The sequence below is a fragment of the Pongo pygmaeus genome, chromosome 18 (genome assembly GCF_028885625.2).
Source record: "Pongo pygmaeus isolate AG05252 chromosome 18, NHGRI_mPonPyg2-v2.0_pri, whole genome shotgun sequence".
In the NCBI taxonomy this organism is placed as follows: Eukaryota; Metazoa; Chordata; class Mammalia; order Primates; family Hominidae; genus Pongo; species Pongo pygmaeus.
In genome coordinates, this window is record NC_072391.2 from 33,271,342 (window position 1) to 33,291,114 (window position 19,773).

Here is a 19,773-nt window from a genome sequence, read left to right on the forward strand (position 1 = left end):
TCTTCTGGAACGTATATTAGGGAAGGATATTGATCAAATCATACAAATAAATGCAAAGTTGGAACTATTTCAATTGCTGTAGAGGGGTACATGTTATTTAATATGAGGACTTTTAGAAGGAGAATTGAGCTAAACAGTGGAATCAAGGGAAACTTTTTTTTTTGAGATAGAGTCTCCCTCTGTCACCCAGGCTGGAGTGCAGTGGCACAGTCTTGGCTCACTGCAACCTCCACCTCCTGGGTTCAAGTGATTCACGTGCCTCACCCTCCCGAGTAGCTGCGGTTACAAGCCTTCACCACCACACCCAGCTAATTTTTGTATTTTTAGTAGAGACGGGGTTTCGCCATGTTGGCCAGGCTGGTCTTGAACTCCTGGCCTCAACTCATCTGCTCGCCTCGCCTCCCAAAGTGCTGGGATTACAGGCATGAGCCACTGTGCCCGGCCAAGGGAAACTTTTTAACAAAAATTTAAGATGGGGTCTCTCTGTGTTGCCCAGGCCTCCCGCCTCGGTCTTCCAAAATGCTAGGATTATAGGCATGAGCTGCTGAGGCCAGCTGGGAAACTTTTTTTTTGAGGAAGTGTGTATTTAGCTGAGATCTAGAGTAAGAGTTAACTTGATTATGATGGGAAAATCATTTTCTGGAAAGAAGGAGCAGCATGTCCTGAGTGCGGAGGGAGCGTGGTACCTAACATCCAACAAAGGCCAGTGCAGCAGAAGTCTAGAGCATGAGGGGCATGGGGAAAGGGCTGCTAGGGAGTTAGGGGCCAAACTGAAGGACATTGTAGGCCAAGCTCTTCTTCATCCTTAGGGTTAAGATTTATTTTTTATTCAATCAATCAATCAATCAATTGATCAATGAGACAGGTTCTTGCTCTGTCTTCCAGGCTGGAGTGCAGTGGTGTAATCATAGCTCACTGCAGCCTCAAACTCCTGGGCTCAAGTGATCCTCTTGCCTCAGCCTCCCAAGTAGCTGGGACTACAGGCATGCACCACCATGCCTGGCTAACTTTTAAAATTTTCTGTAGAGATGGGATCTCACTATGTTGCCCAGGCTGGTCTCCAACTCCTGGCCTCAAGTGATCCTCCCACCTCGGCCTCCCAAAGCTCTTGAGATTAAAGAATATATTGGTATATATTGGAGTGGCACTTTGGAGAGTAGTTGAATAAATTTAATTTTTTTTTAAAAGACAGGTTCTCTGTCACCCAGAGAGTGCAGTGGTGCGATCACACTACAGTCTCACTACAGCCTCAACTTCCAGGGTTCAAGCGATCTGCCTCAGCCTCCTGAGTAGCTGAGACCACAGGCGTGTGCCACCATGGCTAGCTAATTTTTGTATTTTATTTTTGTAGAGACAGGGTTTTGCCATGCTGCCTAGGCTGGTCTCAAACTCCTGGGCTCAAGTGATCTGCCCACCTCAGCTTCCCAAAGTGCTGGGCTTATAGGCATGAACTGTGCCTGGCAGAAATTTAATGTTTAATTCTTATTTTCCATTTAGCTTATAACACTGTCAATAAATTATCCTTTCAAAATAATTTTGAGTTTCCTGGTACAGTGAAAGATCAAGCATTGTGTTACATTTGAAAGGTTAGCTTCTGTGAGTGGATAGGACTCTGGGGCAAATGTCTATGAATTCCATCAGAGGGCCTTACTGTGAATGTAGGTTCTGTCCAGGATTTTAGCTGTGAGATCTTGGGCAAGTTACATATCTCTCTGTCTTTCAGTTTCTTCTTTTGAAAGATGAAATGGTAATGGTAAAATGGAAATAATACTAGTACCTACCACACAGAGTTGGAACGAGAATTAAGAGTCATGTCTTGGCCGGGCGCAGTGGCTCACGCCTGTAATCCCAGCACTTTGGGAGGCCGAGGTGGGCAGATCACGAGGTCAAGAGATCAAGACCATCCTGGCCAACATGGTGAAACCCCATCTCTACTAAAAATAGAAAAATGAGCCAGGTGTGGTGATATGTGCCTATAGTCCCAGCTACTCGGGAGGCTGAGGCAGGAGAATTGCTTGAACCTGGGAGGTGGGGGTTGCAGTGAGCCGAGATTGCGCCACTGCACTCCAGCCTGGGCGACAGAGCAAGACTCTGTCTAAAAAAAAAAAAAAGGTCATTTCGTATGTGCAAAACTCTTAAAGTATTTAACACATAGTACATACTGTTTAAGTGTTGGTTCTTATTCAGAGATAATGTCAAGTGTTCAAATGTGAGGCCCTTGGCTCCAAGTGAGGCAGGTGGCCCTCATGACTAGTGTCACTATATAATTTATTGTGCAAACCAGGACTTTTGAGAGGGTCATTAAAGGAAGCACTGGTAATAATTGTGTTGGGAAAACAGGTCTGCGGGAAAACAGGTCTGCAGTGAGGCTGTCTCGGGCAAGTGGGAATATATGGTCACATTATTTATGAACCCACTGCAGCTCTACTGCTCACCATTGTCCACCTTGACCTCTCCCTACTCAGAGACTATGACAGCCCCTGTTTGTTGTAGCATTTACTTAACTCTTAGCCTATGCTGTCTGGAGCCAGTTTGTATTTGCTTTTGTTAGGTACAGATGTCCTGTCTTCCCAAGTGGACTGTAAGTGCCTGAGGGCAAGGACCCATCATACACTTCCCTGTGACCCGAATGTGCAGATAGGTGGCTTGACAAAGAGATGAGTGATAGTTCCCCATTCTCTATGGCTGACTGCCACCATCACTACTTGAGACCCTCATTACAATAGTTACTACTGTTACTATTTGAGACCTTCACTACGACAATTACTACTGACTACTTGAGACTGTCACTATGACAGTTACTACTGTTACTACTTGAGACCTTCACTATGACAGTTACTACTGTTACTACTTGAGACCTTCACTATGACAGTTACTACTGTTACTACTTGAGACCATCATTATGACAGTTACTGTTACTACTCGAGACCATCACTACAACAGTTACTATTGTTACTACTTGAGACCGTGATTATGACAGTTACTACTGTTACTACTTGAGACCTTCATTATGACAGTTACTACTGTTACTACTTGAGACCATCATTATAACTGTTACTACTTGAGACCGTCATTATAACTGTTACTGCCAACAGTTATAACTGTTACTCTTTGACACCGTCATTACAAGACTGAGTGAAGGGATGAACATAGAAAATGAAAACTTAAAGCAAAAAGGAAGGGTCCAGGGGAAGAAGAAGAGAGCTCCCTGCTTCTAGTGAGCAAAGGCAGCCCTTGAGCTTCCACAGCCCTTCGTATTTATTGGGTAGCAAGAGCAGGGAGGAGGAGGTAATGATGGGTCAGCTGCTTAACTGATAACAGGTTCATATTATTATTAACAGGCTTCAGATGTACCTAATTGCAAGAAACGCTGTGCTTGGGGCATGACTGCCCTCAGCATTCCTTCTGGTTGGCAGACGCAGTTTGTCAGTTTGCCAACATTCTGCATTTATGAGAAATAGTTTGTTGTTTACTCATACAGCCTCCAGTGGTATACTGAGTTGATCATGACCCTCATTATTTCAGCCTGTAACATTTCTCTCTCATGAGGTCTCTTGAGAGCCTGCGCCTAAATCCTGTCATTTGACAGTGCAACTGTCTCTTGTTATAGTTGGGGAATTGGTTCCAGGACCCTGGAGTATACAAAAACCTGCACACACTCGTCTTGCAGTTGGCTCTGCATATATGTGGCTTTTGCAACCCTCTGTTACTTATTTGCTTTTTTTTTTTTTTTTTTTAGATGGAGTTTCACTCTTGTTGCCCAGGCTGGAGTGCAGTGGCACAATCTCAGCTCACTGCAACCTCTGCCTCCTGAGTTCAAGCGATTCTCCTACCTCAGCCTCCCAAGTAGCTGGGATTACGGGCATGTGCCACCATGCCCGGCTAATTTTTGTATTTTTAGTAGAGATGGAGTTTCATCATGTTAGCCAGGCTGGTCGCGAACTCCTGACCGCACATGATCCGCTCGCCTCGGCCTCCCAAAGTGCTGGGATTATAGGCATGAGCCACTGCACCCGGCCTGCTGTATTTTCTTTCTTTCCTTTTCCTTTTATTATTTAACTGAATAAGAAAAAATGTTGGTATCCTTTCTTTTCTTCTTGCTCTGTTCTCCCCTCCCTCCCTCCCTTCTTTTCCTTTCCTCCCTCCCTCCCTTCCTTCCTTTCCTCCTTCCCTTCTTTTTCCCTTCCTTCCTTCCTCCTGTCCTCCCTTCCTCCCTTTCTCCCTTCTTCCTTTCCTCTTTTTGGAGATAGTTTCACTCTGTCACCCAGGCTGGGTGCAGGGGTGTGACCATGGCTCACTGCAGCCTTGACCTCCTGGGCTCAAGTGATCCTACCATCTCACTGCCTGAGTAGCTAGAATTACAGGTGCATGCTACCACTTCCAGCCATTACTATATTTTTGATCTGTATTTGGTTGAAAGAAATCTACATTATAAGTGGACCTGCCCGGTTCAAACCCGTGTTGTTCAAAGATCACCGGTATATCAAGCACGGGGCAGAATACTCCAAGCTTTCAGCCCCTTGACTTTCCCCTAGTTGATTTCCCCTCTTCCAATCCTGCCTCCTGTAGTCACTCTCCACACAGCTTCCAACTCTCTGGTTTACAACCTCTCAGTGAACTGGGTACAGTGGCTCATGCCTGTAATCCCAGCACTTTGGGAGGTTGAGGTGAGTGGATCAATTGAGGTCAGGAGTTTGAGACCAGCCTGGCCAACATGGTGAAACCCCATCTCTACTGAAAATACAAAAATTAGCCAGGCATGGTGGTGCTAGCCTGTAATCCCAGCTACTTGGAAGGCTGAGGCAGGAGAATCGCTTGAACCTGGGGGGCAGAGGTTGCAGTGAGCCGAAATTGTCCTGCTGCCCTCCAGCCTGGGTGACAGAATGAGACTCTGTCTCAAAAACAACAACAACAAAAACACCTCACAGTGGCTTATCATTACTTTTATGGAAGGAGATTGCAACATTCTCCTCCAAACCCTTCAATGGCTTTTCTTCATACTTGAAAATAAAACCCGAACTTTTTGTCAGAGCAAACAAAGTTCTGCAGACCCGGCCCTGCCTGATCTCTTGAACCTCACCCCTGCCACTCATCCTGTCGCTTCCCCTAACGATCATAACATCCAGGAGCACTAATCTATTTCCAGGGCTTTGTATCAGTGCCTGGCACAAGGTAGGGTCCAAATACCTATTTGTGGAAAGAATAAATTTTTATTTTTTAAAAAATAGAGATGAGGAGGCTGGGTATGGTGGCTCATGTCTGTAATCCCTGCACTTCGGGTGATCGAGGCAGGTGGATCACCTGAGGTCAGGAGTTCGAGACCAGCCTGGCCAACATGGTGAAACTCCGTCTCTACTAAAAATACAGAAATTAGCTGGACGTGGTGGTACGCATACCTGTGGGCCCAGCTACTTGGGAGGCTGAAGCAGGAGAATCACGTGACCCAGGAGGCAGAGGCTGCAGTGAGCCGAGATCATGCCACTGCACTCCAGCCTGGGTGACAGAACAAGACTCTATCTCAAAAAAAAAAAAAAAAATTATTTCAATGTCAGAATTGTTAGATATATTAAAACACAAGTCTATTATGTAAAAGGAAAACTCGAGGTACAGAAAATTATTCACTGAATTAAGTGTTACTAAGATGAGTATTGAGCCGAAGAATGGCTTTAGGACATTTTTCAAGGCAGAGTAAATATTATCAAATAATTTACTTAAGAAAACTACTGAAGTCCATGATTTTTGTTCTAATATGAAAACCTAAGGTCATCAAGATACCTTGACCGCTCATCCCCTGACTTCAAGAAAGAATATGGGCTTTTCATCATTCTCAGAGACCAGATGTTTCCTGTCACCACCCATCACAGTCTCCATTAGGTACTTTGTATGTCCAGGGTAGGTTAAAGCCTTATATTTAATACTTTTGAAAAAGTAAGATAATTTAATCAGCTACATCTTATACATTATCACAGGCATGAAGGAATTGTAGAAATGCTTCCACTCATCCTGAAAATGTTTCTGACTCTTGTGGAATTGATAGAACAACTAGTGAATTAATTTCCAAATTAAACTACAAAACTTTAAAAAAAACCCATTATTCCCATTTTATGGGTAAGGAGATCTTAGACAAGAAAGATCAACAAAAACAGATTTTTGGGGCCAGGCACGGTAGCTCAGGCCTATAATCCCTGCACTTTGGGAGGCTGAGGTGGGCGGCTCTCTTGAGGTCAGGAGTTCGAGACCAACCAGGGCAAAATGGTGAAATCATTTTGTATTTCCCCATGAAAAATACAAAAAATATTAGCTAGGCATGTTGGTGCATGCATGTAATCCCGGCTGCTCAGGAGGGTGAGACACAAGAAACCTTTGAACCTGGTAGGTGGAGGTTGCAGCAAGCTGAGATTGTCCCTCTGTACCCTAGGTGACAGGGCCACACCCTGTCTCAAATAAAACAAAACAAAAAACAACAGATTTTTGGCCTCTTGCATCAAAAACCAACAATGACATAAATGAGCCGCAGTTTGGGACTGGCTCATGTTCTTAGAATTTAGCTCCTTTTCTACAACTTAGCCCATGACCCAGCAATTATTTCCTTTCCCCACATGGCCTTGGCACTGGTCAGTTTCTGGCCCATTGAAGTCCCCTTTCCAGACTAGAGCATTTACCCCACCTCCTGATACACTTCCTCCCCTTGCAGGTGATCCCTCATAGACCAAAATGTAACACACCCACCAGGTGCCTCCCTGTTGCCTGGCTGTGGAACTCAGTGACTGTTAGGACGGCCAGCAAGTGTATGGAGGGAGGTGGCCAGGTCAGAGATATGGGCTTAGGATCCCGTGACCTCACCTCCCCACAGAACTACAATTATACTTTCACCTGGGGCAGCAATGACAGTACACACTTGGGGAATTGAAAATATTTTTTGTTGCGGGAAGTCAGGGACCCCGAACGGAGGGACCATCTGAAGCCACAGCAGAAGAACATAAATTGTGAAGATTTCATGGACATTTATTAGTTCCCCAAATTAATACTTTTATAATTTCTTACACCTGTCTTTACTGCAGTCTCTGAACATAAATTGTGAAGATTTCATGGACACTTATCACTTCCCCAATCAATACCCTTGTGATTTCCTATGCCTGTCTTTACTTTAATCTCTCAATCCCATCATCTTTGTAAGCTGAGGAGGATGTATGTCGCCTCAGGACCTTGTGATGATTGTGTTAACCGTACAAATTGTTTGAAGAGCATGTGTGTTTGAACAATATGAAATCTGGGCACCTTGAAAAAAGAACAGGATAACAGCAATGTTCTGGGAACAAGAGAAATAACCTTAAACTCTGACTGCTGGTGAGCCAGGCAGAACAGAGCCACATTTCTCTTCTTTCAAAAGCAAATGGGAGAAATATCGCTGAATTCTTTTTCTCAGCAAGGAACATCCCTGAGAAAGAGAATGTGTCCCTGAGGGGAGGCCTCTGAAATGACCACTTTGGGGACGGCTATCTTTTACGGTCGTAGTGGAGGGATGAAATAAGCCCTGGTCTCTGGTAGTACTCCCAGGCTTATTAGGATGAGGAAATTCCTGCCTAATAAATTTTGGTCAGACCGGTTGTCTGCTTTCAAACCCTGTTTCCTAAAAGATGTTATCAATGACAATGCGTGCCCAAAACTTCATTAGCAATTTTAATTTCGCCCCAGTCTTGTGGTCCTGTAATCTCGCCCTGCCTCCATTTGCCTTGTGATATTCTATTACCCTGTGAAGCATGTGAGCTCTGTGACCCACACCCTATTTGTACACTCCCTCCCCTTTTGAAAATTGCTAATAAAAACTTGCTGGTTTTGTGGCTTGAGGGGCATCACAGAACCTGCTGACTTGTGATGTCTCCCCCGGACACCCAGCTTTAAAGTTTCTCTCTTTTGTACTCTTTCCCTTTATTTCTCAGACTGGCCGACATTTAGGGAAAATAGAAAAGAACCTATGTGAAATATTGGGGCTGAATTTCCCCCAATAATTTTTGAAAAACTTTGTCCCAGTTACAATTACCAAAGACAATGACAACTTCCCTGCAGCACCTCCAGAGAGATGGCAGTGCCTGGAGAGGCTCTGCTTTTCCATGATCCTTTGAGGCAGATGGGGGCTCTCCTGGAGAGAACAGAAAATGCAGAGTCTGAGACAGAAGGGGATGACAGTGAAGCACAGTGGGTGCTGGATTCTGTGCCTCCTGGGATGTGTTTTTGTTGAAACTCCAATTTTCTGTTACTCCCCAAATTCTTTAAATGAACAATCATTGAATTATAAATAGATAAATGGTAACTTGAGAAGGATTTGTCAACAGATTACAGTGCCAGGAAGAACGTGAGGTTCAATATTGACAAACAAAATAGAGACATCTGTGTAATTCAATGCAAGTTGATATGCACACGTAGATTGCATATGTATGTGTGTGTGTGTGTTTTGAATATATGTTTTATCAAAATGTAACAATAGAGTTCAACTCTAAACTGAGCAATATTAATAGAAGAAACAAAGACATTTAACAAGGAACTTCCCCTCCCACACACACAAGCACCAAGTTTATGTAGTTGAGAGGGAAATTCTACCGATAAAGTAATCAATAAACTAATGCTAGTTAAACTACTCAAGAGTTATAGAGAGGTAAATCTTTCCTAAAATAGTTTTTAGGAAGGGTATATAAAGGTGATACCAGAACCTTGCCTAGATTTAGCCATATAAAGGTGATACCAGAACCTTGCCTAGATTTAGCCATATAGAATACTATAGGCAATAAGACATATACTTTTTTCTTCTTTTTTTTTTTTTGAGACAGAGTTTTGCTCTTGTTGCCCAGGCTGGAGTACAATGGCGCGATCACGGCTCACCACAACCTCTGCCTCCCAGGTTTAAGTGATTCTCCTGCCTCAGCTTCCCGAGTAGCTGGGATTAGAGGCATGTGCCATCATGCCCAGCTAATTTTATATTTTTAGTAGAGACAGGGTTTCTCCATGTTGGTCAGGTTGGTCTTGAACTCTTGACCTCAGGTGATCTGCCCCCCTCAGCCTCCCAAAGTGCTGGGATTACAGGCATGAACCACAGTGCCTGGTGACATATACATTTAAGAGTAAAATATTAAATATTAGAAACTATTGCATCAATATATTAATGCACAATCAATCGCCCTTTATGTTATAAAGGTAAGTATGGTTCAATATTAAGAAATTCATTGATGAAATTAATCACATTAATAGAATGAATGAGAATGTCATGTGACTATGTTCATCAATGCAAAAAAATTGGCAGAATTCTACAGAAAATTATGTTTAATAAATTTAGTAAGAAATTGGTGTAAAAAGATTTCTGAAGAACATGAGAATAGACTTTACAAATGAAAAATAATGACACCAAATGTTTGGGTAGGAAAATTCAACAATATTGAGAAGTCAATAATCTTTGAATAAATTTATATGTTGAGTTTGACCAAAATATAATACCATGTACTTGAGTTCTGAAGATTTACAAAATGTATTGCTATGTAAAGTAAACAAAAAAAAATCCAGGAACAATTTGAAATGAAAAAAAAAAAGAGTGACTTCCCTTGTCATGTATTATTAAAACATGGGGATCTGGCACGGTGGCTCACACCTGTAATGCCAGCACTTTGGGAGGCTAAGGCAGGCAGATCACCTGAGGTCAACTGTTTGAGACCACCCTGACCAACATTGTGAAACCCTGTCTCTAACAAAAATACAAAAATTAGCCAGGTCTTGGTGGGCACCTGTAATCCCAGCTACTCAGGAGGCTGAGGCAGGAGAATTGCTTGTACCCGGGAGGCAGAGGTTGCAGTGAGTCGAGATCAGGCCACTGCAATCCAGCCTGGGTGACAAAGCAAGACTCCATAGGAAAAAAAAAAACAAAAAAAAACATGGGAATTAAAATAGTGTACTGTTGATTCATGAATAGAAATAGAAATGAGTGGAATATAAATTTTAAAATAGAATAAAATATGTGAAAATATTTTACAATTTTAATTACAATAAGACAGCAGTGACAAAAGTAGAAATGTGGATTTGGGGTGTCTCACTGGAGACCATAGCCCATAAATATGTAGCTGAGCCTTTGTCTCCTCATGTGTTTTGTTGCCACAGAGATGGTGTTTCCACAAGTGCAGGGAGGGTATTCAGCCTTTGAATAGAGAAGCTGTGGCTATTGTCTGATGGATAACATTTTTACGGGCACGATACACACTGTAACCTGTTCTAAGAGCCCACAGCCTGTTTTCTGGTGAGCTGAGATGTGGCTGCCTTCAGTAACACTTTATCTCCTGCATCTGACCCACTTTCTCTGGGTACCTTAAACACAGTCACATACTGTTTTAGTAATTCCTTCAGTTGGTGACTTGCCTGGTGTGAGACTATCTGGGAACCCCTCCTATCCAAGCCCACAGGTGATAACAGTCTGTGAACAGTCCAGGGAGAGACCAACTGCTCGGGGATGCTGGAACAGTGTATGAACAGACTATGTATGTATAAACTTGTACCCATCACTGAGCTTTGGCCAATTGTTCAAACCATGTTCAAATAAGATAAATGCCAGTTGTAACCAATGCAACTGTTTCTGTATCCCACTTCTGTACCATTTTCTGTATGTCACTTTCTTGATTCTGTCCATAAACCCTCTCTGACCACACAGCAGCATGGAGTTTTTCTGAACCATTCTGGTTAAGGGAGCTGCCTGGTTTGCAAGTCATTCTTTGTTCAGTTAAATCCTGTTCAACTTAATTTCCCTAAAGTATTTTTTTATTTTTTACTTATTTATTTATTTATTTTTTTAACATTACCAAGGTGAACAAGAGCTTGGAATACCTTAGGTGTGAGGAACATGGTAGGTGATGTTTTTGGGAGGATGAGGTGAGGCCAGAATGGGGTTTGAGGGCTAAAGAGGGACTTGTGTGAGAGGCTGATGAGGGTGCTGTTAGTAACCGGGCCTGTTATACGGGAACAGGGTTATTACCCCTATCAAACATGAGAGAAGGGGAAAAGTTCTTAAAACACAAGCAGGAGGTATTTCCCTCCTACTTTTTATATTTCCACAAAGAGCCAAAAGCCAAGTATATGGCTTCTGTCCTTCATTCTCACAGTGTTCAGAGTAGCCAGCCACGTCCAATGAGGAGGGTTCAGGTGCACAGAGCGGTCTTCTAAATACTAATATACATCTTTTTCCACTACAGAATTTTTATCAAGTCAATTTAAAAAGTTTTGGTTGGTTAAAGAAATGTTTTTAAGGCCTGGTGCAGTGGCTTATGCATGTAATCCCAGCACTTTGGGAGGCCAAGGTGGGTGAATCTCTTGAGGTCAGGAGTTGGAGACCAGCCTGGCCAACATGGTGAAACCCTGTCTCTACTAAAAATACAAAAAATAGCCAGGCGTGGTGGCAGGTGCCTGTAATCCCAGATACTCAGGAGGCCGAGGCCGGAGAATCGCTTGAACCTGGGAGGTGGAGGTTGCCGTGAGCCAAGATTGCGCCACTGCACTCCAGCCTGGGTGACAGAGTGAGACTACGTCTCAAAACAAACAAGCAAACAAACAAAAAACCTTTTAAAGTATATAAACATTAGTTTCAAAATTCTGGTTGGCAAAACAACTATGTCAAGTTCACGAAATATAGGGGAAGTTCCAATGAAGTGTCAGAGCCAGAGTTACTCCCAGAGCGAGCTTCGGGGCTGCTGTCCTGTCCTCAGGATGCTACAGTCTTTCTAAGCTACATAGGTCACGCACGGGGCTGACCTTTCAAACACGCAGTTGCTGCTGTGTAAGAGAAATAGGGGACCTTCAAATCTGCTCCTCTGGATGGAAAGAAGGTGTCTCATAGGTCCTATTTTCCATACTAGATGTTAAGTACAGTCGCTATAAGAAGGTCAGTTTCAAATGATTTGCAAAGCACATTTACAAACTCTTCAACCTCATAAGCATGCCCCTGAATACTACAAATAAGAGGGGTGGGGAATCACTTTGAAAGCAAAGGGGGTGAGGCCTTTCTTTTCAGTGACCAAACAGGGTCCCTTGTACAATTCACAGATCCAGCTGCCAGCCCAGCCCGCACCTTAACTGGTTCCTGTGGGAACCCCAGCTCAGTTTGTCTCCAAGATGCCCCCAAATCCTCCAGCCTGGATGCTGCCTCCAGGGTCCACCCTTATGGGGTTTCCCACTGAGACCCCCCTCACCAGAGCCCAGAAAGAGCCAACCCAAGCTCAGCCAGCAGTGGTTGCTCACCCCGGATGATCTGTCTGCTCTGCTGTCAGTTACACCACTGCTGTCTACTCTCAACCAAGTCTACACCAAGAGACGTCAGCGGCGCATGCCCAATTATGCCTTTCGTAACAACCCCCCTGCATCTCACCTGTCTCCAGCTCCCCACATCCCTTGAAGCTTGGTTCCTTGATCAGGATTAGGGGTTTTCAGTGTGGCGGGGACTCCTGACTGTTGCAGAATGGCATCTCTGAGGCCAAACCATGTCTGAATTGACACTCCACGTTATCTAACTTTTTCACTCTTCTCTGCTCTGCAGTGTGGGGTGGAGTTCCCCAAAGCAGAAGCAGTCGTGAGAATTCAGCTGTCTCCTACTAATCCAGGTATTTCAGAGACCCCTGTAGTCAGAGCACCATGGTCCCGAGATGAGCTGGAAGAACCCTTCCAATGGGTATGCGGTCCTGGGAAGTTTTAGAGAATCAAATTCCAGATCTTTGAAGTCCATACTCACTCATTCTCAAAATCAACTAGACCCGGAAACTGTGTCCAGGGGAGTCCCTGCCCCTGGGCCCTTCTCACGCTTCCTTCCTTCTCCCAATTGCCAATCTCACCTGCCTGAAATTTACAAGGGGCGTTGTCCCAGACCATCAGAATAGGGACCTTTCAACAATTCCCTCAATTCTATGCCCTCCATCTGATTAGAGGATTTATTTCCAATACAATTGGAATTTCTGTTTCACAAACATTTATTAAAATTTGAAACATTCACTTTGGTAAACTGCATTTTACTAAATATGTGTCTAATATGTTATATATATATATACATTTCCTCTTGAATATATATGTCAGAGCTATCTATCCATGTATCTATACAGAGAGAGAGTGAGACAGAGAGACCAACAGATAGAAAGACACAGCACATGAGAGAAGTTGCAAGTAAGTAGAATGGGAGTGAACAAAATACTCGCAAGCACAAAAGCATGTGAGTTATCTTAGGATAAATTTAAGTGGGGATAGTGGAATAGAAATACAAGTTCAAGAAGTAAAAGTCATGTTGTAAAACTCCCAGCTGCTAAGGAAAAACTTGTTTGGTTTTTAAAAAAATATATAGTGGTCAGGGCCAAATCACCACCCCATTAACATTGTGTTGGACACATTCAAGAGTGATGTGTGGTTTGTTTAAATGTGTTTGGATCCTGTCACGATTAAAAGCCTTTGCTATAATTTAAATGTGTGAGGCAAAAATAAATGTCTACAAAACTTGTGTGGGAGTATACACAAAGATTCTTTAGAAGGATTGGATGAAAGAATTTGAAGACAATTAAAGGAAAGAATATCTGAAAGTCTAATCCCTAGCTGACATTACTTTTCCTCCTGAAACATGCAGTGGGGCTGCCCAGGCCTTTGTCTCCATTTGTTCTATTTACCTGTAGGAAAATAAGACTTGGTTCTCACCATAATTTTAGCAGTCATGACGTACATGGCCTCAAGGAAGTGCCAGAGGATGTTTTATGCTCCAGGAGCCATTTAAAGGATGTTTCTTTCCAAAGAAAATGTTCATGTCATGAATTTTATTCCACTAACATAATCTGAACATACAGGTCTACCTTTAAATAATGGGCCAGATGACCCCCGTTTATCTAGGAGGGCAGTCTTCTGTCAGGGCAGATGTCCTTTCTACTGTGGAGAATTGCATTCTGAGACCCTATGAGTCTGAGCATGTCTGTAAGGGGCTGCTGCTGTCTATTATTAGGGTGGCCTCTTTAGCTTTGGCTCTACACCATGTGGCTTGAAGATTTTCCCTGAATTTGACCTGAGCCCCTGACCCCACCCACATTGCTGGGGAGGAGGGGCCCGTTCTGGACTCTGGCAGCTGTAACTCCTGACCCCCAGTCTTGCTTGCAGCGGAAAAGGAGAGGCAGAAGAGGGAGATGCACACTCAGCCACTCTGGGCATCCTTCCTGGGTGAGCTGGGCCCCCTGCAGGGCCTGCTCTCACCTACCCAGGAGCACAGCTGATCTCGGCTGGGTCTCCCTCAGCACCCTTGGAATGTGTGGGGCAGGTGTCTGTGAGTCCCCAGGGGACTCAGGTTGCTGGCCAGTCTCACTGCCCCCTGCCCCAGCATTGGGACCCTCATGTGGCTGCAGATGTGGCTGGTAGTGCCAATCAAGGGAGCCTCTGTCTTCCCAAACTTAAATTCCCCCTCCCATAACCCATAACTTCAGCCCCCTCCATTTTCTGAGCTAAGCTCCAATTAGTGAAAACTAAGTCAAGTGGGAGTCAGGGGACAGGAAAGTGGCCCAGGGGCGGGGCAGAAGAGGGGGAAGGGACAAGTCTCTATCGAATGGATCCAGAGCGAGCTCCTCCCTCTTGCGAGTAGCCACGCTGCCAAGACGCTGACCTTCAGATGCGCAAGGCCCATGTCTCCTCCCCAGCCCTGGGACCCTCTGGAGGCTGCAGGTCCTGATTGCTCTTCCAGTCACAGCAGGAACAGGCCCCCAAAATGTCACATCTCCAGGAAATAAGACCAAGGTTCCACCTAACGAGTTCAGCTCTCACCTCCCTCCCAAAATGTTCACAGGGGAAACCATGGGCCAAACTATATAACACGAAATCTACAACCTTTTTGCCCTGACTCTAACCTGGTACTGCCATGAGCAAGTCAGGGTTTTGCGTTGACTGAGAGTGGGATTTGTGTCATCAATTCCAATCAGATTTCTGGAGAAGGCTCTTTTTTCCCTGATGGTTGAGGTCTTCATTGCAGTCCTCTCGGTAGAAGGAGAGGCCTTCCTGGAAGTCCAAACAGTTCTCTTTTCCTCCCTCTGGCTAATTTCTTGTTCAACTGAAGCAGAGCCTTCCTCGATGAGGGAGTTCCTATTAGGTTTCTTAATTTAAGAGACATCACCAGTAGTGAATTCCACTGTAAATCAACAGTGCTTTATTTTTCTGTTGCGGAATGAGTTTGTGATCCTGGTTTTCTACAATTCTTTAGCAAATGTGTTTTTGTAATCTCACGTTCAACCCTTCCTTTATTGACTTATCTAGCATGCTGAAAGGGAATCAGTTTCCCCTGCTATTCTCAAGACACTGGGTTGAGGGAAGAGACTTCAATTCTTCACTACATCTCACTAATTTTACTCTGCAATTCATTATAGTCCAGGTACTTAGATTAGTTCCAACTGTGCCAGGAAATTTTGAGGAATGAACAAAATTAGATTTTTTTTCCTTTTTTTTGTTTTTTAAGAGATGGGGTCTCACTATATTGCCCAGGCTGGTCTTGAACCCCTGGGCTCAGACGATCCTCCCATCTCTGCCTCTCACAAGCATGAGCCACTGTGCGTGGCTTCAATGCTAGATGTGTTCTTGGCAGCATGGTCTTCTAAGCCATCTGAGGCAGCGCCATGTCTTTTGAGTTTCCTGGCATGTACCAGAGGCCTTCATAAAACTTTTCCTTAATGAGCTTTGGAAGGGCATTGGGATCTTGATCTTTCCCATCTGGTAATGAATTATTTTTAAAGAAATATTTAAGAAAAATTATTTCGAAGTGAAAGGATGCAGGAGAGAGTCGGTCTGGTGTTATGTGAGAAAGACTGGACCTGGTAGTCATTGCTGGCTTTCAAGCTGGAAAGGGATCAGGAGTGAAAGAATGTGGGTTCTTCTATAGACTAGAAGAGGAAAGAAAAAGAACTCTTTTTCAGAGATTCCAAGGGGAACACAGCCTAGAGGACAACTTAATTTTAGCCTAGTGAGTCTCATTTTAGATTTCTGATCTCTAAGTCTGTAAGATAATAAATTTATTTATTTATTTATTTAGAGACAAGGTCTCACTCTGTCACCCAGGCTGGAGTGCAGTGGCGTGATCTTGGCTCACTGCAGCCTCTGCCTCCTGGGTTCAAGCGATTCTCTTGCCTCAGCCTCCCAAGTAGCTGGGATTACAGGTACATGCCACCATGTCTGGCTAATTTTTGTATTTTTGTAGAGATGGGGTTTCGCCATGTTGGCCAGGATGGTCTTGAACTCCTGACCTCAAGTGATCCGCCTGCCTTGACCTCCCAAAGTGCTGGGATCACAGACGTGAGCCACCGCACCTGGCTGGTAACACATACTTTCCACCCTATATAAATGAAAACACGTTCACATGGAAACCTGTATACAAATGTTTATAGCAACTCTATTCACACTTGCCCCAAAGTGCAAACAATCTAGATGTCCTTCCATGGCTGAATGAACAAACTACAGTGCATCCATACAATGCAATGTGTGCACCGACACTTGCAACAACTTGGATGGAGCTCAAGAACATCATGCTGACCAAAAAAAGCCAGTCTCAAAGGTTACATACTGTCTGATTCCATTTATATGACATCCTGAAAAAGGCTTAACTGTAGTGATGAACAGATAAGTGGTTGCCAGAAGTTATGGATGAGGGTAGGGGTGGCTACAAAAGGGTAACGTGAAGGAGTGGTTTTTGGGTGATGGAAACATTCTGTATCTTAACTGCGTTTGTAGTTACACAAATCTATTATAAAATTAATAAACTAGGCCAGATGCGGTGGCTCACACCTGTAATCCCAGCACTTTGGGAGGCCGAGGTGGGTGGATCACTTGAGATCAGGAGTTCGAGACTAGCCTGGCCAACATGGTGAAACCCCATCTCTACTAAAATACAAAAATTAGCTAGGCGTGGTGGTGTATGCCTGTAATCCCAGCTACTTGGGAGGCTGAGGCAGGAGAATCTCCTCAACCTGGGAGGCAAAGTTTGCAGTGAGCTGAGATTGCATCACTGCACTCCAGCCTGGGCCACAGAGGGAGACTCCTCAAAAACAAACAAAACAAATTTAATATACTGTACACCAAAAGGAAGTCAGTTTTGCTGTATATTAATTAAAAAAATGCTACAACCGAAAAGGCAAATCAACAAAGCTTTATGAGTGTATAGGCACCTGTGAATGTTGGGTTTTGAATGGAATAAAAAAGTGACAGGAAATATACAATGTTTAATGCTGGTTACTTTGGAGGGGGCAAAAATGATTCAGTTTTACAGTGTACGTTTTTGTATTGTTTTAATTATTTCAATTAGTATATAGTGATTTTGAAATTTGAGAAACATCTACTGAAAATGGAAAATACCAGGAAAAATATTTAAAAAGAAGAAAAAGAGTATTTCTGCTTTATTGGGTACCTGTTGACAGGGTAGTGAACAAGACAAATGCATCCCCATTCTTTTTTTTTTTTTTTGAGACGGAGTCTCGCCCTGTCACCCAGGCTGGAGTGCTGTGGTGTGATCTTGGCTCACTGCAACCTCTGCCTCCTGGGTTCAAGCGATTCTTGTGCCTCTGCCTCCCAAGTAGCTGAGACTACAGGTGCTCGACACCACACCTGGCTATTTATCTCCATTCTTGTGGAGTGCAGCGTGGTGGAGTTCCGTCGACATGCTTACAGGTGGCTTATCTGCAAAATGTGTCTAAAAAGAAATTTTATAGGATAAATATTTTATACATGTTTGAAACAGTGCTTGGCACAAATGAATAAATGTAATGCAAGCTGCTATTAATACATCATCTCCGAATTGGGAGAATCATTGCGATCACATCATTGTGATTACACAAAAGACTCTGTCGTGTAATAGGGCTCAGTAAACGTCAATTTCCATAGCATTTCGAGCCTGGATACTGAGATATGGGGCAAAAGGCAAGGACATGTCCCTGGTTTGGCTCTTGCATTCTTGCATTTCCTGGGTTTCCTCATTTATCGGGTTTTTTTTTTTTTTTTTTTTTTTGGCCTTGTTATCTTTCTACCTTCAGGGAAGCCTCTCCCTTCTTCTCCTCCCCAGAATGACCTATCACCCTCCTTCAGGACCTAGATGCAGGGCGTTTCTATCTTAGGCTGACACTCGACTCCTTGCCTACGTCTATAGCTTGGCACAGAGAGATTCACGCACCCTCAAGAGTGTGGGTGAGACATACACAGCCTGTTAGACCTGAAGGTGAGCCCAACCTGGGAAAATCGTGACCTCAGAGCAGGGCAGGATGTGAAAGGTTTTGGAAAGGTGGTGGCCCTGCAGGGCAGGAGGGATTTTTAAGGGAAGGAAGCGGGCTGGGGGAAATACCCAGTGAGGAGGGAAACGGATATGTAAATTCTACCCTTTTCTCTCCCCAGGCAGATGGCTCTTCTTAAGGCCAATAAGGATCTCATTTCCGCAGGACTGAAGGAGTTCAGTGTTCTGCTGAATCAGCAGGTGAGTCCAGGCTTTCCGTTTCAAAGGACTGGCCTGGAGACTGGGGGGTGCCGGGGAAGTGGAGGATGAGGGCAGAAAACAGAGGATAATTGGAGCTGATGAAGTAATGGTGGAGTTGATGGAAACAATGAGAGACACGGGATACAATGCAGAGGAAAGAGGATGTGAGAGTTGGTGCTGTGGCACTATTCTGGTATTCCCGAATCCCATTGCTGACCACATTCTCCCTTGCCAACTGCCTCTCCGCAACCCCCCAGGTCTTCAATGATCCTCTCATCTCTGAAGAAGACATGGTGACTGTGGTGGAGGACTGGATGAACTTCTACATCAACTATTACAGGCAGCAGGTGACAGGGGAGCCCCAAGAGCGAGACAAGGCTCTGCAGGAGCTTCGACAAGAACTGAACACTCTGGCCAACCCTTTCCTGGCCAAGTACAGGGACTTCCTGAAGTCTCATGAGCTCCCGAGTCACCCACTGCCCTCCTCCTAGCTCAGGGACCCAGACCCTCCTCTCTGAGAAACTCTGACCTTCATGTCCTCAGGCTGTGCTCCTGCCACTCTACCCTGACACCTCAATAAAGACCAGTACTGGTTTTGTTGGACTTCCTGGCTTCTCTTTCATGGTCTGTCCTGACATGTGGAGGCAGTCGCTCCCTTTCCTTCCCCCCTCCTTCTTAGATATGCTCTTGGAAGCTTAATTCCTTACAGCAGAGGTTAGCAGCCTTGAGTGTCCACTGGGCAGCGATTCTAAACTAAAACAGGCTGAACGAGGGCCAGGAAGGCGGGACTAGAGAGAGTGCGGAGGCGCGGGGGAGGGGATGGCAGAAACAAGAAAGGGGGATAGAAGTCCTCCAGACATTGTCCTGTGACATGCTTGTCGAGGAGGAAACTGTTGGAAGTCTCCCAGTCTTGTTCATCCTGCGCCAGATCCACCGCCTCGACTTTTCAATCCCCTGTCCTTAGCCCCAGCTCAAACAACATTCTAGGATCTTCGGACTCTGACTACCGCAAAATACCTCCCCGGAGCCCCAAGCACCGCAGGAATTTAGAGTTGGAAGGGATCCTGGGAACCCTTCAGCGCGCCCCTTATATTTCAGGCGGGGAAGCCCCTTCCCTTTGGCTCCAACATCCCTGGGCGCAGATGCCAGGAATGGGAAGCAGAGGAGCCCGCCTTCCCTCCACCCCAAGCTTCTCAGATCAATTCCCGGTCTAGCTCCCTTTCTCCCAGACCTCCAGACTCGAAGCCTCTTTATTTTAGGGCTCTGGGCGGAACCAGGGCAGGGCCAGACTCAAG

The 19,773-nt window shown here is 44.6% G+C and overlaps 1 protein-coding gene across 4 annotated transcripts; it reads left to right on the top strand.

Annotated features, from left to right (window-relative positions):
• The first annotated feature begins 3,007 nt into the window (after positions 1-3,007).
• Positions 3,008-19,081, top strand: AHSP (alpha hemoglobin stabilizing protein). Of its 4 annotated transcripts, none has more exons than XM_054453445.2 (4): positions 3,008-3,217; positions 5,763-5,892; positions 18,400-18,478; positions 18,736-19,081. In XM_054453445.2, the coding sequence occupies exons 2-4, from the start codon at positions 5,810-5,812 to the stop codon at positions 18,967-18,969; spliced, it is 396 nt and encodes a 131-aa protein (XP_054309420.1). In that variant the 5' UTR covers positions 3,008-3,217; positions 5,763-5,809; the 3' UTR covers positions 18,970-19,081. The 4 variants fall into 4 exon arrangements, with proteins under 4 accessions (XP_054309420.1, XP_054309421.1, XP_054309422.1 ...); XM_054453446.2 differs by having other exon boundaries at positions 3,150-3,288; XM_054453447.2 differs by lacking the exon at positions 3,008-3,217 and adding an exon at positions 18,074-18,226 and having other exon boundaries at positions 5,841-5,892; positions 18,736-19,056.
• Positions 19,082-19,773: the final 692 nt, after the last annotated feature.